We start from the raw sequence: 20,204 nt of genomic DNA, 5'->3' as shown, positions 1-20,204 counted from the left end.
CGGGACACGCCAGAAGAACCGGTTTTCGCTACCGGCCGAATCTGCTCTTGTGAATGGGGCTATAGACAATCTAATTGGAGCTGTGAAAATTGGCTCTATGCCAGATGCCTGAATGACTCTCACGCGATACACAATTTGCCAAGAAAGTGATCGCTTCAAACATTGGCTCAAAACTCGCTTTTTTGAGGAGATTGCTGTATGAAATTCCCTGACTTTTCCAGATTTTGAATAAAATATTTAAATTCCCTGAATTTTTTGGTCAATTTTTGAATTCCCTGACTTTTTCCGGTTTTCCCGGTAGCGTGGCAACCCTGTTATTAATACATGAGCTGACATATCAGGTTTTCTTAATAAATCCAGACTATAAAATATAAATCAGTGAAATTGCTGAAAATTTATATAATCAGTCAGGGTAAACTCTGGAATGTTTGAAAGGAATTTTCAATTACAGTACACATTGTTACAAAAAATTTGCACTCAGTTTATTACTTTTATTTTATGAGTTTCCAAAACATATAATACCAATAAATGTACATGCAAATTAAAATAAAAATACAAAGAATGTGTGACATGAGAATTAAAATCAAATATAATTATTTTTATATTTTTTTGGCACAGATCATAGGCTAATAATGAGATGAAAGTACAATAGTAATTGTGACATCAGATAACTGAGAGTAAACTTTTGTCATCAGGATAAACTGACTACAGACATATGGCATAAAAGAAATGATAAGAAAATTATAATTTACATGAGAGTAGAAGTGATACATTATAGCTTAGCCTTGACATATTTTTGCTTTGAAATCATTCACTCCTTTGTATTTTTTTTTATAACAAAAGGTGAAATTTTTTATCTGGTTTCTGGCAGAAGACGTGTCCAAAAATAAATCTTGTCCAAATATCCAAAAGAACCACAGACATTAATAAAAATATTAAAGGTCTAAGGTAAAAAGGATATGCAGTGAAAAGGTTTAAAGTAGTTCATACATAAAAGAATATAATTGCACCAATACTGGAAAATATTATATTTACTTGAAAATATGACCCCACTCTTTTTATTACCATTTTTCTCTAAAAGTTGGTCAGACATTTTTAAATGGGTATTTTGATAAGTGCAATTGCAGAATGAAAGAAATAAATTTAATCATCATACTACACAGTAAAATTACATTATTGAATACTAAATAAACTGAATGGTTAATTATGGTATATATAAATGCACAATTGCTGCTAATTATAATAAACACATCTATCTAAGCAATTTCAATTTAGTTTTGCATTCTTACAGACATGCATGAAAACAAATATATAGCAATGCATCACTAACTTCTTCTTTGTCTTTGAGCCACAAATAATAGCACTGTAATTTAAAAAAAAAATTCTAAAGGAAGAATAATAAACTAGGTTTCTCTAAATTACTGCAAGATGAATAAATATTCATCTACACTTTCATTCCTTAAATTTGAACCTAAAATGTAAGATGGGTCTTATTTTCGAGTAAGTAGATATATTTTGTTGGATAATCATACTAAATAAATCTCTAAAAGAATATATCCGACAAGACATGGACAGTCTCTTTTCTGTTTAATAGCATTTAACCTTTTTCTGCTTACAATTACTGCAAGCAAGAAAGGATTTCTAAAATGAATCTAAATTTCTCGAATAAGGTTAACTTCTATAATGCTAGACACAATTTTAACTATCAACTATAAAAAAGGTATTAAACAAAACTTAATATGTTCATTAATAGTGTATAAGTTTTAGTCCGCTAGCACCATGGTGCCCGCCAATCGTTTAATGTGTGCCCACTGCTATGTGATCACAATAAAAATGTTTTAGTTTTCAATAAAATTCTATGTAAAAGTCTTCTCATTTTTGATGAAATAGAAATTGCATCCAACGCAAATACCAGCACAAAGCAAAACATGACCAATCTCTTTTTCTAGGTTCATGTATTTATTAACTCTATCCAACTTTAAATTCACCTTGAAAAAATAATAATAAAATAAATAAATAAATAAATAAATAAAATAAAATAAAACCCTAGAATTTTAAAGCTTACAGAAATAGCGTAATTGCAATATTTTATTTTAAAGCCCCAATTAATTTTATGTTAAGTTGTATTTTATAGCAGATTTTTTTCAAAAATAGACTATTCTTAAAGCAGCTGAAAAGTGATCAGATAGACAAATTTAGATCATCAAAACATGTCATTGCCAATTATTCAAATAATTGGTACATAATGTATTTAACTTTGCACTATACTTTCCCCCTTACAAATGAAAGGCTTCAATGAGTTTTGATGGAAACTTACATTTAAAAAAATTACTATCATTTAACTATTTTTTAAAATAATATTGGGTGGATCTAATGCAAGGCTGTAACTTTTAATTAAATCAAAATAATGTTACATCTGTTTAATTAAACCCAAACTTTTTTTTGTTCCATTTTTTTTTTTACACAAATGCTATTTATTCTTCAAGTTTTTATTTCTATATGTACATAACCTACCAGCCTTTTCTCACTTCCTTACAACTTTCAAAAAACTTATAATTTAATTCATTATAATGGATTTCAACCTCAAGCTGATTCAACAATAAAAACCCTTGTCCTAGAATGCTAAATAATGATTTAACCAACTCGTTAATTATTCTTTATAGATTAAAAAAAGCCAACACCCTCTAAGGATATGTCATTTATGACTTCAGAAAATGCAGCTTTTTTTTTTTTTTTTTTTTTTTTTTTTTTTTTTTTTTTTTTGGTGACATTGCATTTATCACATTGCAAGCATAACTATAAGAATCCATTTTTAGATTTTACATATAACCAAACTTCTGATTTTTTTGTATTTGAATTAGGAAACATGCATTATATAACATTTAAAGGCTTAAATCTCAATATACGAGCAGTCTGATTATACATACACTTGCTTCACTATAAATTTTCTTTTTACAAAGGTATATAGATGATGTACAAATAAAATGTGCTAAGATGTGCAAGATAAAAATGTGATTTAATTTTTAAAAAATGTTTATAATACAGATGTACAAAAAATTTGAAACTTAATTAGCACGTTAACAAAGACTGCATAAAATGACTGATAACAAAGCAATTTTGAAATCACTCAGTTCTTATAATTTGAAACTGATGCATTATAGTATACATTTATACATTACAAATTTAACCAATTAATAGAATTACTATCTATATACTTTTTATTAAAATTTTAATTGAAAACACATTCAGAATAATTAATACATGATGAAAAATATGAGTGCAGAATTTAACAAACTGATCAAGATAATTTATTAATTTAACAACAATAAAATTTGAATTCACCTAATATATACTTAATACATTAACAGATTAAGAAGATGGGATACTGAAGAAAATGTATAAATGTATATTTCTATATTTTTAACAATATTCTATTTACAGATACACACTGCATGTGTTGACAAAATAGTGCGAACAAAAATTGTAAAAACATTTTAATTAGGATATTAAACATTTGATTGCAAGGTTTAGTTTTCTTTTTAAATTAAAATGTTTGATTATGGCATTTTGAAGGCACTTAGAAGTACAGTATATTATTACATATAACCATATTATAAAACAATAAATTTGCACAGATTGGAAAGATGCCCAAAAAGTTTTTTGGGTGTAGGAGGGGTATTTTGAAGCATGTGCGGATATGTTAGCAGTGATTATATATTAAGAAATATTACGGCAAATAGGCACTTTAATATAAAGACTGGTAAGAGAAATATTTTAGTACATATTGATGCTAATACTAAACTTTTGCTTCTAGGCACAGGTATATTAAACACCGACTATTTTTACCACTGAAATAGCTATTTAAACTTTCCTATTTCCAACTCTAATATGACACTTAAAACACATAATACAATAGCAGCTCATTACAATCAAGTCCAGATTATCCAGGGTGGATTAACTGGGCCCTGCCAAAAAAAAATTACGTTTTTTATTGCACATCCCACAATGGAAAAATTACTACCCCTAACCATCAGTATAAAACAAAATTATCTATGAAAAATACGAAACGGAAAAGAAAAATAAGTGGGATTACAGCAGTGATAGCAGATGATGTCATAGTCTTGGAAATTGTTTTTATCTATTACGTTATGCACTTTAATTGTACATAACTTTGAATATACAAACATGATGCAATTGTAAAAAAGTTTTAACCAATTCTTTTATTCAAGTTTGAACTTAATGAAATAGTTCATGCTCTCTTGTAAATATTAGGACTCAACGAATCGGCCCAAACGATTATGGCTGCTGAATATTGGTAGTTTGACCTAGGCCAGGGATTCCCAATGGAGTAGGTATGGACCCTGATGATCAATGACATTTTAAAGGGGGTCAGTCTGTGATGACCAAAGAGTTGATTCGGGGGGGGGGGGGGCAACCACCGAATATGCACCAGAGTCATACTTAAGATCTTATTGGTTACAGAAAATGTATGAGTAAAATTTAGAATTATTTGTTTATTGATACAGTCAAAAGTCTTTAATCCGGATTCGTCGGGATTTCGGCGATTCAGGATTATCGATTTTTCCGGATTATAGATTATCAGTTTAAATCTGGTATGATGGCATGTAGAAATTATAAAACTAAAAATATGAAACTGTAACTTATGAAATGAAGAGCAATTATGATCTAAAGGGTATCAAAATTTACAACAACAAAAAAAAAAAAAAAAAAAAAGCGCTTAATATTTATTTGTTTACTTTATTAAACATTTCTTTCAACGTGCGCATGCATAAAGCATACATTACGCATAGTCGAAATTAGAAAATTGCAACCAGAAAACAATTTGATTTGTATTCATGATATTTATAATGACGAGGAATTTGATTTAAATCATATCAAAGATGTACATCGAGATGAAATACTACATTTAGTAAGGAATTATAAGCCGAATAAAATAAAAACATCTGCTCTGAAGATAAGGATAGTGCTGACAGATCAAATTCCAGTTCATTGCGCACCGCGACGTCCACCCCCCCTCCCCCGTGTAGAGCAGCATGAAATTTATAAACAGATTTCAGAATGATTAGAGAAATAAAGGAGCCTTTATCATTTTTTCCCAGCAATTCCACTTTTTGTTTGATGGACATTGAAACATGCTTTCCCTTTGTAGATCCATCATCGGAAATTCTATTTGACATAATCGAAAGTTTCAACTTACTTTTATAAAATTGCTATAATAATCTGCAAAAAATAATAAGGCGGATCCAATTTGAAGATTAAGGTACAACGCAATCTGCAACATTAACTGAAATAGATAATTAGATAATTTTAGCTTAGCTTATACTGTCCATTATACATTAAATGCGCATGCGTCAACGCATAATACGTTGAGGCATGCGCAGAAATAGCATTAAAGAACAGTATGTAGCTTTGAGGTCCGGATTAACGACTTTTGACTGTATAAGGTTTTATTATACAAATAAATCAAGTCTTATTCAAAACACATAAGCTGACTAAACTTTGGAATTTTTTCAAAACTTTTGTTCATAGTCTTAGTCTAACTGTTATCCAATTTATTTATGCACAATCATTATTATTATCTTGCATGCTATTATATATTAACAGAGAAAACTGTAAGGGGGTCGATGAAAAAAACTATTCTTTTAAAAGAGATTGAAGCAAGAAACAAAGAAACAAGTTGGGAATCTCTGCCCTACGCAAATAGGCTTGCATATGTGTTTTCCTTCCTATCTAAAATGAACATAAGCTAGTTTTCCTTAAACACTTCTACGATAGCATCCCTATCATTAGGCAGATGCCTCCCCCCCTCTACATTGTCATAGCTAAATAACCTAACCTTGTGAATACTGTTCTTTAATGCTATTTCTAATACAGTTTCCTCATTCTTAAATGATGTTCATTCCTCATTATTTACAGTGTTCTTTTTGTTTTATTTTGAACACTGATTAAATTCACATAATTGAATGAGCATTCACCAGATTAAACTGCTTAAAAACACAAGTAAGTAGTTAGCAGCATTTATCTATTAATTATAAAATGTATTATTCCTCTTTCCTGAGTATTATTAACTGGAACTGGATTAATTGTGATTTTGAATTAATTGTGGATGTAATTTCCCTGGTTAATTGGAACTGACTGCATATGGGGCAAACAGCTCAGAGCTAGAAAGTATCTGATCATACAGGAGTGAACTAATTGATGAAAAACACAACAAAGATGTATATATTTTCCTAAAAAGGGCTATAATAATAATTAAAAAACAATGGTAAAAACAATTTTCTAAAAAATATAAAAACACGGACAAAAATCAAATGGCACATGTGAGCTACCATTCCATGGCTGGCTACGACAATAACAGATGATGAATATTCCTAGTACAGTGCATTTTGTTCATTGAGTAAATGTTGCATAAAAGCAACAACAGAGAAAAAAATTCACATAACAGTCACAAACATTTCCCTTCACAATAAAAAACATTAAACATAAAAAAAAAAGATTCAACATAGATTACAAAATATTCACAGACACAGACCATAATTAAAGAATCACAAATGCACACTTGAAAATGATATCTTCTTTTATAACTTGAGAAGGCACGAGATTAAGGCACAAAACTTAATTATTGTTACTAAAGGAGTGAGCCGAGATTTTTAAAAATAATTTGAGCTCATGCACAAGATTCTTGAATATCCTATAGAGAAATGAAAACTGTGTTTAGGAAATCATTACTCATTAAGAAAATTAAACATTCATATGTTTTATATATAATGAAAACTTCTCATAATATAAGGGATACTGTGTGTCTATAACACATATGCATTAAAACATTATAAGAAACTTCATGTCTGTAAAATATTTTCTCATAAATACATTTGCAAAAATTAAATTGTTGACCCTAGAATTAAGACGGTAGTATGACAGACATGACTTATCTGCCTTAACTGATATAGTTTTATAATTTTATGCATAAATTCTATATAACTTGTCTTGCAGGTGCCAAAAAATATCCCAGTTTGACAATCTGTTGCCAAATTTATATTTTAAATGGCAGACTTTTGGATTATGGTTTAAATTCATCATCTTTATTATATGAAAAACATTTCTGAGGTATGAATCCTTTTGTTGTGCATTTGCCCAAGTTTGGCGATTAATTATAATAACAAAAAGTTTGATTTGGTAATTTGAAAATTTCACGTGTCTTTTTAACAAGTACAACAATATTTCTGCTTCTTTTACCCATTTTAAAAACATATCTTGCATTTTAATCCCTAAATTAAAATTAGTATTCTAACTTTATTTACAACTTTGATACAGCAAGATAACTTTTGTATGAAAGCATTACATTATGCACAATTCTAAATGCTAAGTGTTGTTACAATTATAACTAGCACAAATAAGCTAGTTTTACAAGACGTATATTAATTTGTCTCCAGAAAAGAATTAGTAATCAATGAGAAGTTGAAACTCAATAGAAAAAGCTGGAACCATCAGAATATTGAAACATCACTAATTGCTGGCTCGTAAACTAAATTTACTGATTCTACAAATATAAGGTCTTTCACTTTACCCAAGTCATGTGATTTGGTCTACAAGCATACACTGCTTGCCATACGGTTACAAAGCCCTCAAACCTATTCATTCTAGCTTATTTTCCTTCACTAGTGGTCACAAGCTCAGTACAAATATCTATGTTTCTATAATTATAAGGAGCATATTAATTGTCCACTAGCTACAGACCACTGAACATCATTTTCAGTTCTATTTAAATTACATTAATGAAGAACAGAATTTAAGCTCTGAAAGCGATATTATTAAATTGGAAGAAAATGTTCAATGGATTAGGTAGCTTGTTTAAGTACATAAAAATCTTTTTTCCTATTTTCCCTATAACAATATTATTTTTACTTTTTATTATTTTTCCAATTTTAAAGTTTTACTCGAGTTAAATTCACAGATGACTATTCTTTATTATATTCTTTAGTTTTTCAATTTTGAAATCATACTGTAGCTTAAATTTAAAGTAATACAGCAGCAAACAGGCAGCATAACTTAATGCATCATAAATTTGAATATAATAGTAAATTTAATACATTAAAAAAATTAATAAGAGAAGAGATAAAAGCTTTCAGCAGCACTAAAATGTAGCAATTTTATACATTCCAAAATAAACTGAGGGGAAGATAATATTACACTTCAATGATACATGATGAACCCCTGATATAAAATCACTGAAGTCCATAGCAAGTTATGAATGGATAAGCTCAAAACTCTATACTGCATCAATAAATATAACAACATATTAAAAAATAAAATGATCAAATAAGTTATGAATTATAATCCCTATCGCTGATACAATATTATATTAATGATCCCAAAATATGCAGAGAAAATTTTTGCATAATGAAAATATATAAACCAATTATGCTTCTTATATAAAACATCAGATATAGAGAATATATGATAAACTTTTAACTCACTGTATGACCATGCATTTTACAGCCATTTCATACCCGATTCTTTAGTTAAAATAGCTTCAACATCAGACAAGATATCAGCATTGAACTCTTCCTGCATAAACAGAGCACATAAAATTAATGTATTTTCAGTTAACATTTAAACACACAGATTATAGGGCAAGTTTAATATCTATATTCTTCATAAGAAGGAAGATGGATTCTTTAGTTCATGACAAAAGTACTTTTCCGTTATTGCACCAGTCATAAATTTTGGCAGTTTTTTTTTTTTTTTTTTTTTTTTTTTTTTATTATTGTAAACAATTCCTAGTTATTAGAACAGTTTATAAATACACACTATGATAGCCCATATGTTGCTATCATTGGATCTCGACCTGCATATGGCTTCTCTTTCAGAGGTGCCAAAAAGTATGGGAGGTGCATAACGGAAACGTACCCATTTAAACATTACAGGTAAGGTGTAAAGATGGTTTCACCCAACCATCGAAACTAATCCTGTAAAAATTTGAAAATATAACACTGATTTTTGTTGTATGACTTCTACATTAATATCTGTTCATGCAGCTGAGGATGATGGTTCTGTAAAACCATCGAAAAAATCCTGTGAAAATTTGAAAATATAACGCTGATTTTTATTGTTTGATTTCTAAAATAATATTTGTTTGGGGTGTTATTGTATCTCAAGCTTAAAGTAGTATACAGCTTTAGTTTATCACATAAATGAACTCTGTTTTGATAACAGGAGATTTATCTAATAATGGTAATTACAGAAAAATAACGTGAAATGAAATTGATACACACTTGTAGACTTGGTACTAGATCTTCAGAATCCATATTTTCAGGAACAATACCCAAAGCTGTTCCTGGAATAGGCTCTAAATTCAGTTCAGCAATGTCTAACAATACATCTAAAATAGAAAGGAGGATTGCAAGTTAGGCATCAATTATAAAAACAACACAAAAAAATATTTATATACAGCATTGATTAAAGCTTCGTATTTGAAAATTCAGACACTGGCAAATATTACATAAGTATCTGCTGTTTTATCAGTGCTCATAGTATAAAACCTGCTTTTACAAAAAGATCTAAATTTGAACTTTTCTCAATTAAGGAAATAAATCTCTGAAGAGTTTTTGCTTTTACCTCTCTTCCAAATAAAAGGAGTTCAATACTTGCTTTGAATGCAGTAAAAGTGTAATTAATTATGGTTCAGTATACAGGTTTAAACCTTTGCGGCACAGTGTGTCTGTCCGGTTTGGACAAACCTAAAAATTTCCTTCTGTACGCAGAGAAAAATTGAATGAAAAAGAATTTATAGGTTACTATAGGTTACTCTGAACCTTCTTTATTTATAATAGATAGCATCTCAACACAAACCAGTCCATATATTTTAGCCATGTTTAGTTTTTTAAGACCCTAATTTTCAAAGAAATCTTCCAGATTTTTTTGAATTCCAGATTTGGAATAGTTTGAAAAAAAAGTTCTATGTTATATTTTTGGCTGTATGGTAATCTCCTTATTCTATATTAGTTTTAAATTTTTACCTTGAAATCTTGCCTAAAATCAAACGGCGAAGCCTAGGTGTGCCCAGACCGATAATCTACGACAACTGAGAGTCTGTATTCTTTGTTTCTCCGCATCTCATCGGTCAGTTCATTGACAACAATGCTCGTTTCAGCACTCTTTTTGAAGCTCTATTCAATCAGTATGCCCATTTTGGGCACACCCACAGAATTAAAACGATAAGTACTATCTTCACAAAATTTTACTTGTGTACTGCTCTAGGCCTAATTAGACAGCCTACCTTCCCCCCCTTTTTTTTAAATCAAAATTCCAACTTTAAAAGGTAGCATGTCAGAAAGAGTTAAAGCAATTTTTATAAGCTGCTTTGATAACTCCCAAGAAACTGCAAAATAAGGAAGAAACTAAGCATACTATCTTATTTTAAGCCTTTTATATCAGATTAGGCATAATAAATTTAAATTTCTGATGCTTGGGCTTTGTATACACAGTGATCTGGTGAATAAAGATGACAAGAGGACAGGAACAGATGATTCATGTTCCTCCTACACTACGTGTCTTTGACCTCCCATTACTAAATCTCCTAATGGTTCAATTATATTATTTATCTCTTCTCCTACACAGCCCACTTCCTGATATAATGAATGTGTTTATATCACATTTTTGAATCCACAATAGCTTAATGCATAATTGTCACTGTCTTCACATTTTAAAATGCATCCACTCTCTTTTCAATTCTGTCTTTCTAAACAATGCTGGTCATCAAAATTAAAGGATAATGATAGAAATAAAATGTAACTGATACTTAATGAAAAATTATTAACAGAAATTTGTACAAAAGCAGAGAAATTAACATAAATTACAATGCCTGGCAGTTGATTATTTGCAAAATATTGGAATTAAAACCAAATTTATGGAAATTGGAAAATAATGGAAAAAATTTTCTTTACCAAGGTGTATGGTCATCTTGGACAAATATGAATATCTCATACCTTGATTTCATAGGTTTTACCATCCTCCTGGGGAAGGTCCAGGGAAGAATATAGCACACTGAAATTTGGTGCCCTAAGGCATCCCATACATGCTCAATTGAGTTCACGTTGGGTGAGTAAGGTGGCCAATCCATTGGTGTGATATCTTCTGTTTGCAAGTGTTCTGACATCACATATGCTCAAAGAGATGGAGCACTGTCATCAATTTGCAAAACCACGGAACTAGCAGCACCCCTAAACAGTTTAAATTGGGTTCCAGTTGCAGAACCTCCTTGAAATACATACAGCTCAGTGCAGCCATTTATCACGATTCCTCCCCAAACCATTAAATGGTGGTCATGGAAACAGGATTTCACATAAGGGAAGGCAAGTTGCATGTTCCTTCCTTTCTCCAGATCAAAACATGTATAGAATGACTGTTCAGACTATATATGTGGGTCATCAGTAAACAATAGCTGGGCCCAGTCATCTTGGCTCTATTGAACAGTAGCACCAATTTAAACATGCCCTCCTGGAAGATGGAGTGACTGGGACAAAAACCATTTGTTTTCTTGCATATAATCCAACCTCATTAAACTATCATGTAGCAGTAGAACGGCTAATGAGTTCCTTTGGAAGCCTGAATGTTTAAAACCAAATCTCTTGTGGTCGCTTCGTGGTTTCTTCCGAGACGACAATGACAGAAAACCATCTTCTGATGCAGTTGTTGTTCTTATTCGCTCTTAACTAGATTGTCTATCAACTAATCCAGTGCTTAACAAGGGGGTCTAGACTCTTGATGTGACACTTTGGCGGATATTTAAATCTTAGGTGACCTCCATTTTTGTTTGACCTCCCTCAATTCTATCAATTATTCGCCAAAAGACCACTGTTCTTTAGCTGCTTTCTTCTTTACTGTGTTTTCCATTTTAAATACTAGAAAACCCCCTTTTCAATACTTTGAAAGTGCTTGTTGCTGAGACAAGGACATTTGCTCATTATGTGAAATGTAAAACCAGTGATCAGGTGAATTTAATTTGGAGCAAAAAATCTGAAAAGTTGTGGACAAATAACTTCCTGCATAATCTCCATAATTTTAGAATTAATTAATCCTATAAATTCAAAATTAAAAAATAGGAGAATATACATGCAAAAGTAGGGAGTTTTCTAAAAGCAAAAAATTTGAAGAGAGTCATGATTACTACAAACGAAAAGTACTAACATGGATCAGAAAAGGCTAAATAACTTCATTAACAAAATTAACTGGCTTCTTCAATTAAAATATACAGTCCAAAATCTGAAATCTGGACTCATAGGGACTTCGGCGTTTCTGGATTTTTCCGGATATTAGATCATCAGTTTAAATTTAGTTAGATGGCATGTAGAAATTATAAAATTAAAAATATAAAATCGTGATTTATGAAATAATGAAGTATTTATGATTTAAAGGGTATCAAAATTTACCAAAAAAAAGCTTAATAGTTATTTGTTTACCTTATTAAACATTCTGTTCAATGTAAGTTGTTTAAGTTGCTTCGTTTTTTGCGCTAATACTGTGTCTTTAATTCTGTAGACAGACATAATCTCTTGTTCAGTTACATTCTTGAAGTCCTGTAACAGCTGTTTTGAGAATTCGGACTAACTTATCAATTAAAATTTTCTTCTTATCACTAACTTCTCTGTCACTTTCTTCACTAACATTTTTTAGCATATTTAACTTATATCTGTAATCATCGACAAGCGTGATATAAAAGTTACCGTACTCCTTTATTATTCAATTACTAACATAAAGCAATTTTTTAAGCATAACTACATGAGTCATTACTCAAGTTGTCATGTTTTGATAAACATCTGGTGATGATAACAAAGTATAATAAATAATGATTTGCCAGGTTGGCGTCAGACCAATGATGCATCTATATGGAATGTTTCGTTTTGAGATGTGTACCAAGCAGATATGCAGGTACAGGGTTCGTAGCCACATTTTAGTAGAGGTATTTTATGGATCTAGAACCATACTACAGATTTTGCCATTCATTATTTGATAGATGACTGAGAAGCACTGTCATCAAAGTGAAAAACTTCTTTTATATCATCTTCATTTATTACCGCTTCTCCACATTTCTTTAAAATGCAGTAATTGGAAAATTTCACCTTTGTTTTGCGATATCCGAAAACCTTTAAAATTAGTGGCTATCATCATCAAATTATTTAGCTATCCTTCACTATACGTATTTGGCTATGCATCATGAGCTTGGTGACTAACGACAACTTGTTCCGTTAAATTTTATCTTTCTTCTATTGAGTACTGAGACAATTAAGCCTGAATTGTATTAGTTCAGTTATTTATTACACTCATGTCTATTTCTTGCACGTGCTTATCAGAGTTCTAATAAATAAATTCCCATATTATACTTAACCCTTTAACTGTCAAATTATTTTGATGATTTGGGTACACAAATTGTCAAATTTTTTTATTGAAAAAATCAAACGTTTAGTACAAAATAAAATATACTTAAGTAGTTAAAAATTGATATTTTGAAGTACATGGGTAAAATTTTTAAAGTTTTGTAGCCACTGCATATTTGCTTGAGGCGGCTGCCACTCAAAATGGCAGTTGTAAAGTTCGCTTCTAGTGGAGCATTATTTTCTAAAAATGAAAAAAATTAATTATTTTCTAAAAAATAAATAAAAGTGAATACCTATTAGTAGTTCAGTAATTCAGTCTTGTGTGGTACAACTGGAAAAACTTTTCCAAGCACAAACCAACTCCACAATAACTATTCAGAATCGTGTTTCCTTTTTTTTATCCTTTTCCCATTTTATCCTTTTTCAAACAACACACTTTGCACTGTCTTGTAGGCTCACGTTTCACAGGAGTAGGAGGAATATGGAATATAAAATGTCGTTCAGTAAGACGGGCAGGGTTATCTATTGTAGGTGGTCTGCCAACATTCTTTTGTCCAGAAGCTGCATCATCATATTTATGTAAAATATCTTCTACATCTTGGATTTGAAATTCTAAAAATGTATCCCAACTACATTTTTATAGAGCAAATATGAGTTCCAAAGTACCTTGTATAGTAAATGTAAAAATATCTTTTTATAATATTTTTTCTGACGTTTTCGGATTGTTGGATGATAGGATATTTCCTAATCACAGTGATCTACACCACCCATAGTTAGACTGTAGTCAGAAACAATCTTCGGCTTGAGTATATCTTCATGTTTTTTATTTTTGAGGCTGACCATGGAAGTATCATGAATACTGCTCATCAAACACACATCCTTCATCTTTGGTTGAAGAATCTAAATCATATATACAGTCAAAAGTCATAATTCGGACACCCATAATCCAGAATGATCTATAATCTGGACCTCAAAGCTACAAACTTTCTGCGCATGCGTCAACGCATAGTTCGTTCACGCATGCGCGTAATGCTTTTACGCATGTGCATATGCGTGTGTGCATAATACATTTACGCATGCGCGTTTAATGTATAATGGATGGTATAAGCTAAGATAAAATTATCCAATTCAGTTAACGTTGCAGATTGCGTTGTTCCTTAATCTTCGAATTGGATTCGGCTTATTATTTTTTGCAGACCGTTAGAGCAATTTTATAAAAGTAAGCTTGAACTTTCGATTATGTCAAATAGAATTTCTGATATATATTTACTAATATGTAAAGGATCTACAAAGCGAAAGTATGCTTCGAAGTCCATTAAACAAAAAGTGGAATTGCTGCAAAAAATGGATAAAGGCATATCCTTTGTTTATCTAACCTTTCCGAAATCTGTTTATCAATTTCCCGCCGCGGCGCGCAATGTATTGGAAGTTGATCTGTCAGCACCATCCTTATCTACATGGCAGATGATTTTATTTTATTTGGCTTATAATTCCTTACTAAATGTAGTATTTCATCTCGATGTACTCCGTCTTTGATATGATTTAAATCAAATTCCTCATCATTATAATTCGCTTCCGATAGCAAAGAAAGTTACAGAGGTTATTGAAAACGAAAAAATTTCGATTGACAAATTAGTCGGTATTCTCGACACAGCAATTATAGGACTGGAACAGCGGAACTTTGTAACTGAACAAGAAATTATGTCTGTTTATAGAATTAAAGAGAATGTATTATCACATAAAAAACGAAGCAACTTAAACAACTTACATTGAAAGAAATGTTTAATAAAGTAAGCAAATAAATATTAAGCTTTTTTTTTTGTAAATTTTGATACCCTTTAGATCATAATTGTTCTTTATTTCATAAATTACGGTTTCATACTTTTAATTTTATAATTTCTGCATGCCATCTTACCATATTTAAATTGATGATCTATAATCCGGAAAAATCGATAATCTGGAATCGCCGAAGTCCCGACGAGTCCGGATTAACAACTTTTGACTGTATAACGTTTCAAAGAACTGGAAGCCATTTTACAACAAAAAGATCCCGTGCACTTTGAACCAAAGAACTTATAACCTCTAACTTTGAAATCTTCAGTAAAGTGCTGTCATCTATTGAATTGAGCGCACATTAACTTTTCCCGAAATACAGTCAAGTTTGACAAAGAGATGAAGCCGAAATAAACATCTCCCCATATATATTTGGGTATAACAATACAATGCACTCAAAAAAAAAAAAAAAAAAAAAAAACCCCGAGTAATACTCGGACCTGACATTTTCGAACACCGGTGCTGTGTCCGAGATTTTCTCGGGCATGACAGTTAAAAGGTTAAGCCTTATTTAGGACCGGCGCTGATATCTTACCACCTGATACAGTCTCTGTGGATCCTAAATTCTGCGACTCGGTGCAGCCACACGAGCCCTGGCGCTGGTTCTGGGTTTATGTGATTAGTAAATCAGTTATTCTTAATTCAAATAGTTCTAAATGTAATCTTCTAAATGAGTCTATGATCTATTTTTAGCAACAAAATCTATTTTTAGCACATTTAAAGAAATTTTTGTTAAATTTTTCCTCGTCAACATTTTTTAGCATATTTAACCTATATCTGTAATCATCGACAAGCGTGATATAAAAGTTACCATACTCCTTTATTATTCAATTACTAACATAAAACAATTGTTTAAGCATCACTACATGAGTCATTACTCAAGTTTTCGTGTTTTGATAAACATGTGGTGATGAAAAGAATGTATAATAAATAATGATTCGCCAGGTTGGCGTCAGATCAATGATGTATCTATATGGAATGTTTCGGTTTGAGATGTGTACCAAGCAGATACGCAGCTACAGGGTTTGTAGCCACATTTTAGTTTAAAAAAAAAAAAAAAACACCTATAAGCACTTTTCAAGCATATTTAAAAAAAAAAATAAGCACCTGTCTAATTACATTACACACTATTGCATAACCTTAAAAGAAAAATTAGATTTGTAATTTCAAATATGAGAAATGCAGTATTTATTAAGAGAGAATGAGCATTACATCAACCATGAAAAACTATTACTTTTTTTTAAAATCTTAAATAACAGTTCAATTGACAAATCTAGTTTTCAATGAAAGGGAAAAAACTTTGCAGAACTAAACTACATTACAAGATTTAATGATGAAATTTCAGTTCAAAATAGAGAAAATAAATAATAATAAGCCATATTTATTGTATTTGCTTGGCACCTAATAATAAATACAATTTATTTTCCCACTCATATTAATATTTAAATAATTTAACTTTAACCCCTTAACTGCCGCGGGCGTATATATACACCTTGCTCAGCCGATGCGTTAACTGCCCCAGGCGTATATATACGTCCTTCCAAACTGCTATCATTTGCTTTGCGCTGCTACACCTAAAATTATTCGCAAAGTTAACGCATCGGCTGCGCATCTGGGGCAGTTAACGCATCGGCTGAGCAAGGCGTATATATACGCCCACGGCAGTTAAGGGGTTAATGAAATTGTTCAGAATTTTTATTTAAGTTTGCCTTAACAGATATTGAAAGCAAAGTAATTTAAGTAAAAAAGAGGAACATTTCTGAAATCAGAAGACGGGAAATTGCTTCATGCATTAATCCTTTAACAGTAAAAGCTACTTAACTAACCCGCATACTCGGAAATTGCGGAATATTCCGGATTGTCAAGCATAAATGGAAAAAGAGGAAAGGGGGAGGTAGATTGTAGCCGTTCTTTAGGTTTTTTGGCTAAATAAATGCTTTTGACATTTCAATATGTGTATCATATAAAAATAGACCAACGGAACTGAAAAATATTCTGCTTAGCAAGCACAGTAAAATGTTTTAAAGTTTTCATAAACAAATTTCAGAATGAACATCAAAATTAACTATCTCTGCAAAATATCGCAAGCATTATTGCGCAATATGTGTTCGCTTACACACACACACACACAAAAAAAAAAAAAAAAAAAAAAAACACTATTACTCTACCAGCGTATCACGGACTCTTAAGAGACTACTAAAAATATTCTGAAGTATTCATTTATTAACTTAGTAAAACATCACATCACTCATTTACATAATATGTCATTCTTCTTTAAAATAAGCCTAACTCAACTACAGAAACATACTTTCCTAATTCTATAAATTGTTTTGTTGCCACTTCTAAGAAACTAAACTAACAATAATTATTAGTGGCCAAACGACATTAAATAAAAAATTAAAGGAAAGTAAGTAATGTTAAATTGAAGCACGTATAAAATAAAAACTACATTCATTTGAAATCCAACATCCTCCCACCTTAAGTTGTTGGCAAACAACTTAACCTACTAGAAATATTAAGGAAAAACTTAAAATTAAATGGAAAAACATAAAAGAACTAAATTAAAGTCCAAATAAGTCTATATGTCTAGTCTTTGGATATTCCTGACTTCTCATAAAATCCTGGTTTTTAGGCAGAGTACTTCTGACCAATTTCTGTATTACTGGTGGTGCTTTTGATGTAAGAGGAGGTAAATTACTTTCATCATATGAGTCATTTTTTAAACAAGAATTTACGAAACAAAAAGGATTGGCTCCTCCATATATATTCCATATGCTAACGTTCCTGCTGTCCATAAATCTGGTCTCCAATAATCAATCACTGAGAAAGGATCTGCTTCAGCAATTCTCTCACATAAACTTTCATTTGCAAGTCATTTTAACCAAAACGAGCCTTCAAACATTCTATGGCCTTGGGATAATTAGCAGATGTAGGGGGAAAACTTTCTATAAAAGTCCCTAGAATGCAAACCCTCAACAGTCGCTTGTAACAAATACAGTACAAAGTCCGTAATCCGGACTCGGCGGCTCCGTATTAGGGTTTTCTTCCAGATTATAGATCCTCAATTTAAATCTGGTAAGATGGCATGCAGAAATTATACAATTAAAAATATGAAACTGTAATTTATGAAATAAAGAGCAATTATGATCTAAAGGGTATCAAAATTTACAAAAAAAAAAAAAAAAAAAAAAAAAAAGCTTAATATTTATTTACTTTAGTAAATATTTCTTTCAATGTAAGTTGTTTAAGTTGCTTTGTTTTTTGTGCTAATACATTCTCTTTAATTCTATAAACAGACATAATTTCTTGTTCAGTTACAAAGTTCCACTATTCAAGTCCTGTAATTGCTGTGTCGAGAATACCGACAAACTTTTCACTCAAAAAATGCTTGTGTCATCCGTGCTCTTTTATTTGCGCAATATATAATGGGGAAAATCATTACTCCTTTAAATGCTCGAAGTGGTGCATGTTTTCCGATTATGAAAATTTGCACTTGTGCGTTCCTGCAGCATTTGCGCACTCTAAAATTGTTAGTCTCGCTTTGGAATCTTTGACACCAGTTGGAGCCTTTTCTATAGCAGTTGCCAAGGAATTCCACGGTACATATTGCCACAAAAGACCAGTTTCATCAGGGTTGTAAATTTGTTCTGAAGATAATTGTTCAATAGTAATGAGTTCAATGATTTTATCTACAAATTGTTCAGCAGCTTCAGTATCAGCTGAAGCTTTTTCACCTGAAATTTTTAATTGTCTTATACCATGGCGATTTTTAAATTTGGTTAACCAACCTGTCAAATATGTGCACTCAGTCTTTAAGTTCATTTCTTCATGAAATATTTTGGCTTGAGCCATTAAGAATTGGACCCATCAATCGCACACCCTCTGACCCATGCGACGCTGTCTGACCCATTCAATTATCACATTGTCATGATCGTCACTTTTAGCATAACGGACCCTTTTTCTGTTATTTATTGCAAGTGGGGTGTCGGAATTCACAAAAAGTTCTTTTTTCTTTTTCCTTATGTCATATAATACAGTTGACTTTCCAATGTCATACTCATCACATAATTTTGAGACAAATATGCCTTTATCCATTTATTGCAGCAATTCCACTTTTTGTTTGATGGACATCAAAACATGCTTTTGCTTTGTAGATCCTTTAGCAGCTTCAGAATTGTAAACTCTTTTTAACACAATCGAAAGTTCAAGCTTAATTTTTATAAAATTGCTCTAACAGTCTGCAAAAAATAATAAGCTGGATCCAATTAGAAAATCTTCTAACGAATCTGCTAAAGAAACAGCGCAATCTGCAACTGAAATGCCTTAGAATCAGTAAAGATAATTTTAGCATACCTTATACCGTCCGAAACGCGCATGTGGAAAGAATACAAAAAAAAAAAAAAAAAAAAAAAAGTTTGTGGCTTTGAGCTCCAGATTATAGATTATTCCGGATAATGGACGTCGAGATAACAGACTTTATACTGTATTGAAATTTATCACTATCAGAAATTCGTAGTATCTTTGTCAATTTTTTCAAACTGACTCCAAAAAACTAACCATTCCTTAATTTCACAATCAAATTTTCGTAATTCAAGCTTTGGAAGCTAAAATATTAATTACATACATTCTCATTAACAGATTCATTAAAAATTAAATTTGAAGTACTTACATTTTGTAGATTCTGAAGAATATCTTTCATTTTAGTCTCGATTCTAACGGTCTTGTCACGATAATCTTCAATAACATCGAATTCTGGTTCAATTTCGTTTCCGGACAGTGTGCTCAGATAAGTAAGGAAACGTACTTGCATATCTTTCAAGCTTTGAACTTTCAAAACAAAAACGTTAAGCTTCGACTGAATTTCAGAAGAATTTATCTGACTTTTCTTTAAAATTTCTTCTAAAACATTGAAGGATTTTGTAAAAGCAGCTCTGTGAATCTTCCTTTCCAGTTTAATAGCTTCTTTAGCTTCCA

At 31.0% G+C, this 20,204-nt stretch overlaps 1 protein-coding gene across 2 annotated transcripts in view; it reads right to left on the bottom strand.

Annotated features, from left to right (window-relative positions):
• Window positions 1-476: 476 nt before the first annotated feature.
• Window positions 477-20,204, bottom strand: part of LOC118202205 (transcriptional coactivator YAP1-like) — a 175,701-nt gene continuing 155,973 nt past the window's right edge. For both annotated transcript variants that reach the window (XM_085818931.1, XM_085818936.1), the window contains 3 exons: window positions 9,297-9,403; window positions 8,499-8,589; window positions 477-6,712 (listed from right to left, as the gene is read on the bottom strand). In XM_085818931.1, the coding sequence (XP_085675057.1) occupies window positions 8,515-8,589; window positions 9,297-9,403 (182 nt within the window). In that variant the 3' untranslated portion in view covers window positions 477-6,712; window positions 8,499-8,514. The remainder of the gene's footprint in view (window positions 6,713-8,498; window positions 8,590-9,296; window positions 9,404-20,204) is intronic.

Source organism: Stegodyphus dumicola, chromosome 1 (genome assembly GCF_044657685.1).
Source record: "Stegodyphus dumicola isolate Sdum_Otavi_A_Nest chromosome 1, ASM4465768v1".
NCBI lineage: Eukaryota > Metazoa > Arthropoda > Arachnida > Araneae > Eresidae > Stegodyphus > Stegodyphus dumicola.
This window is presented reverse-complemented; position numbering and strand designations above follow the sequence as displayed.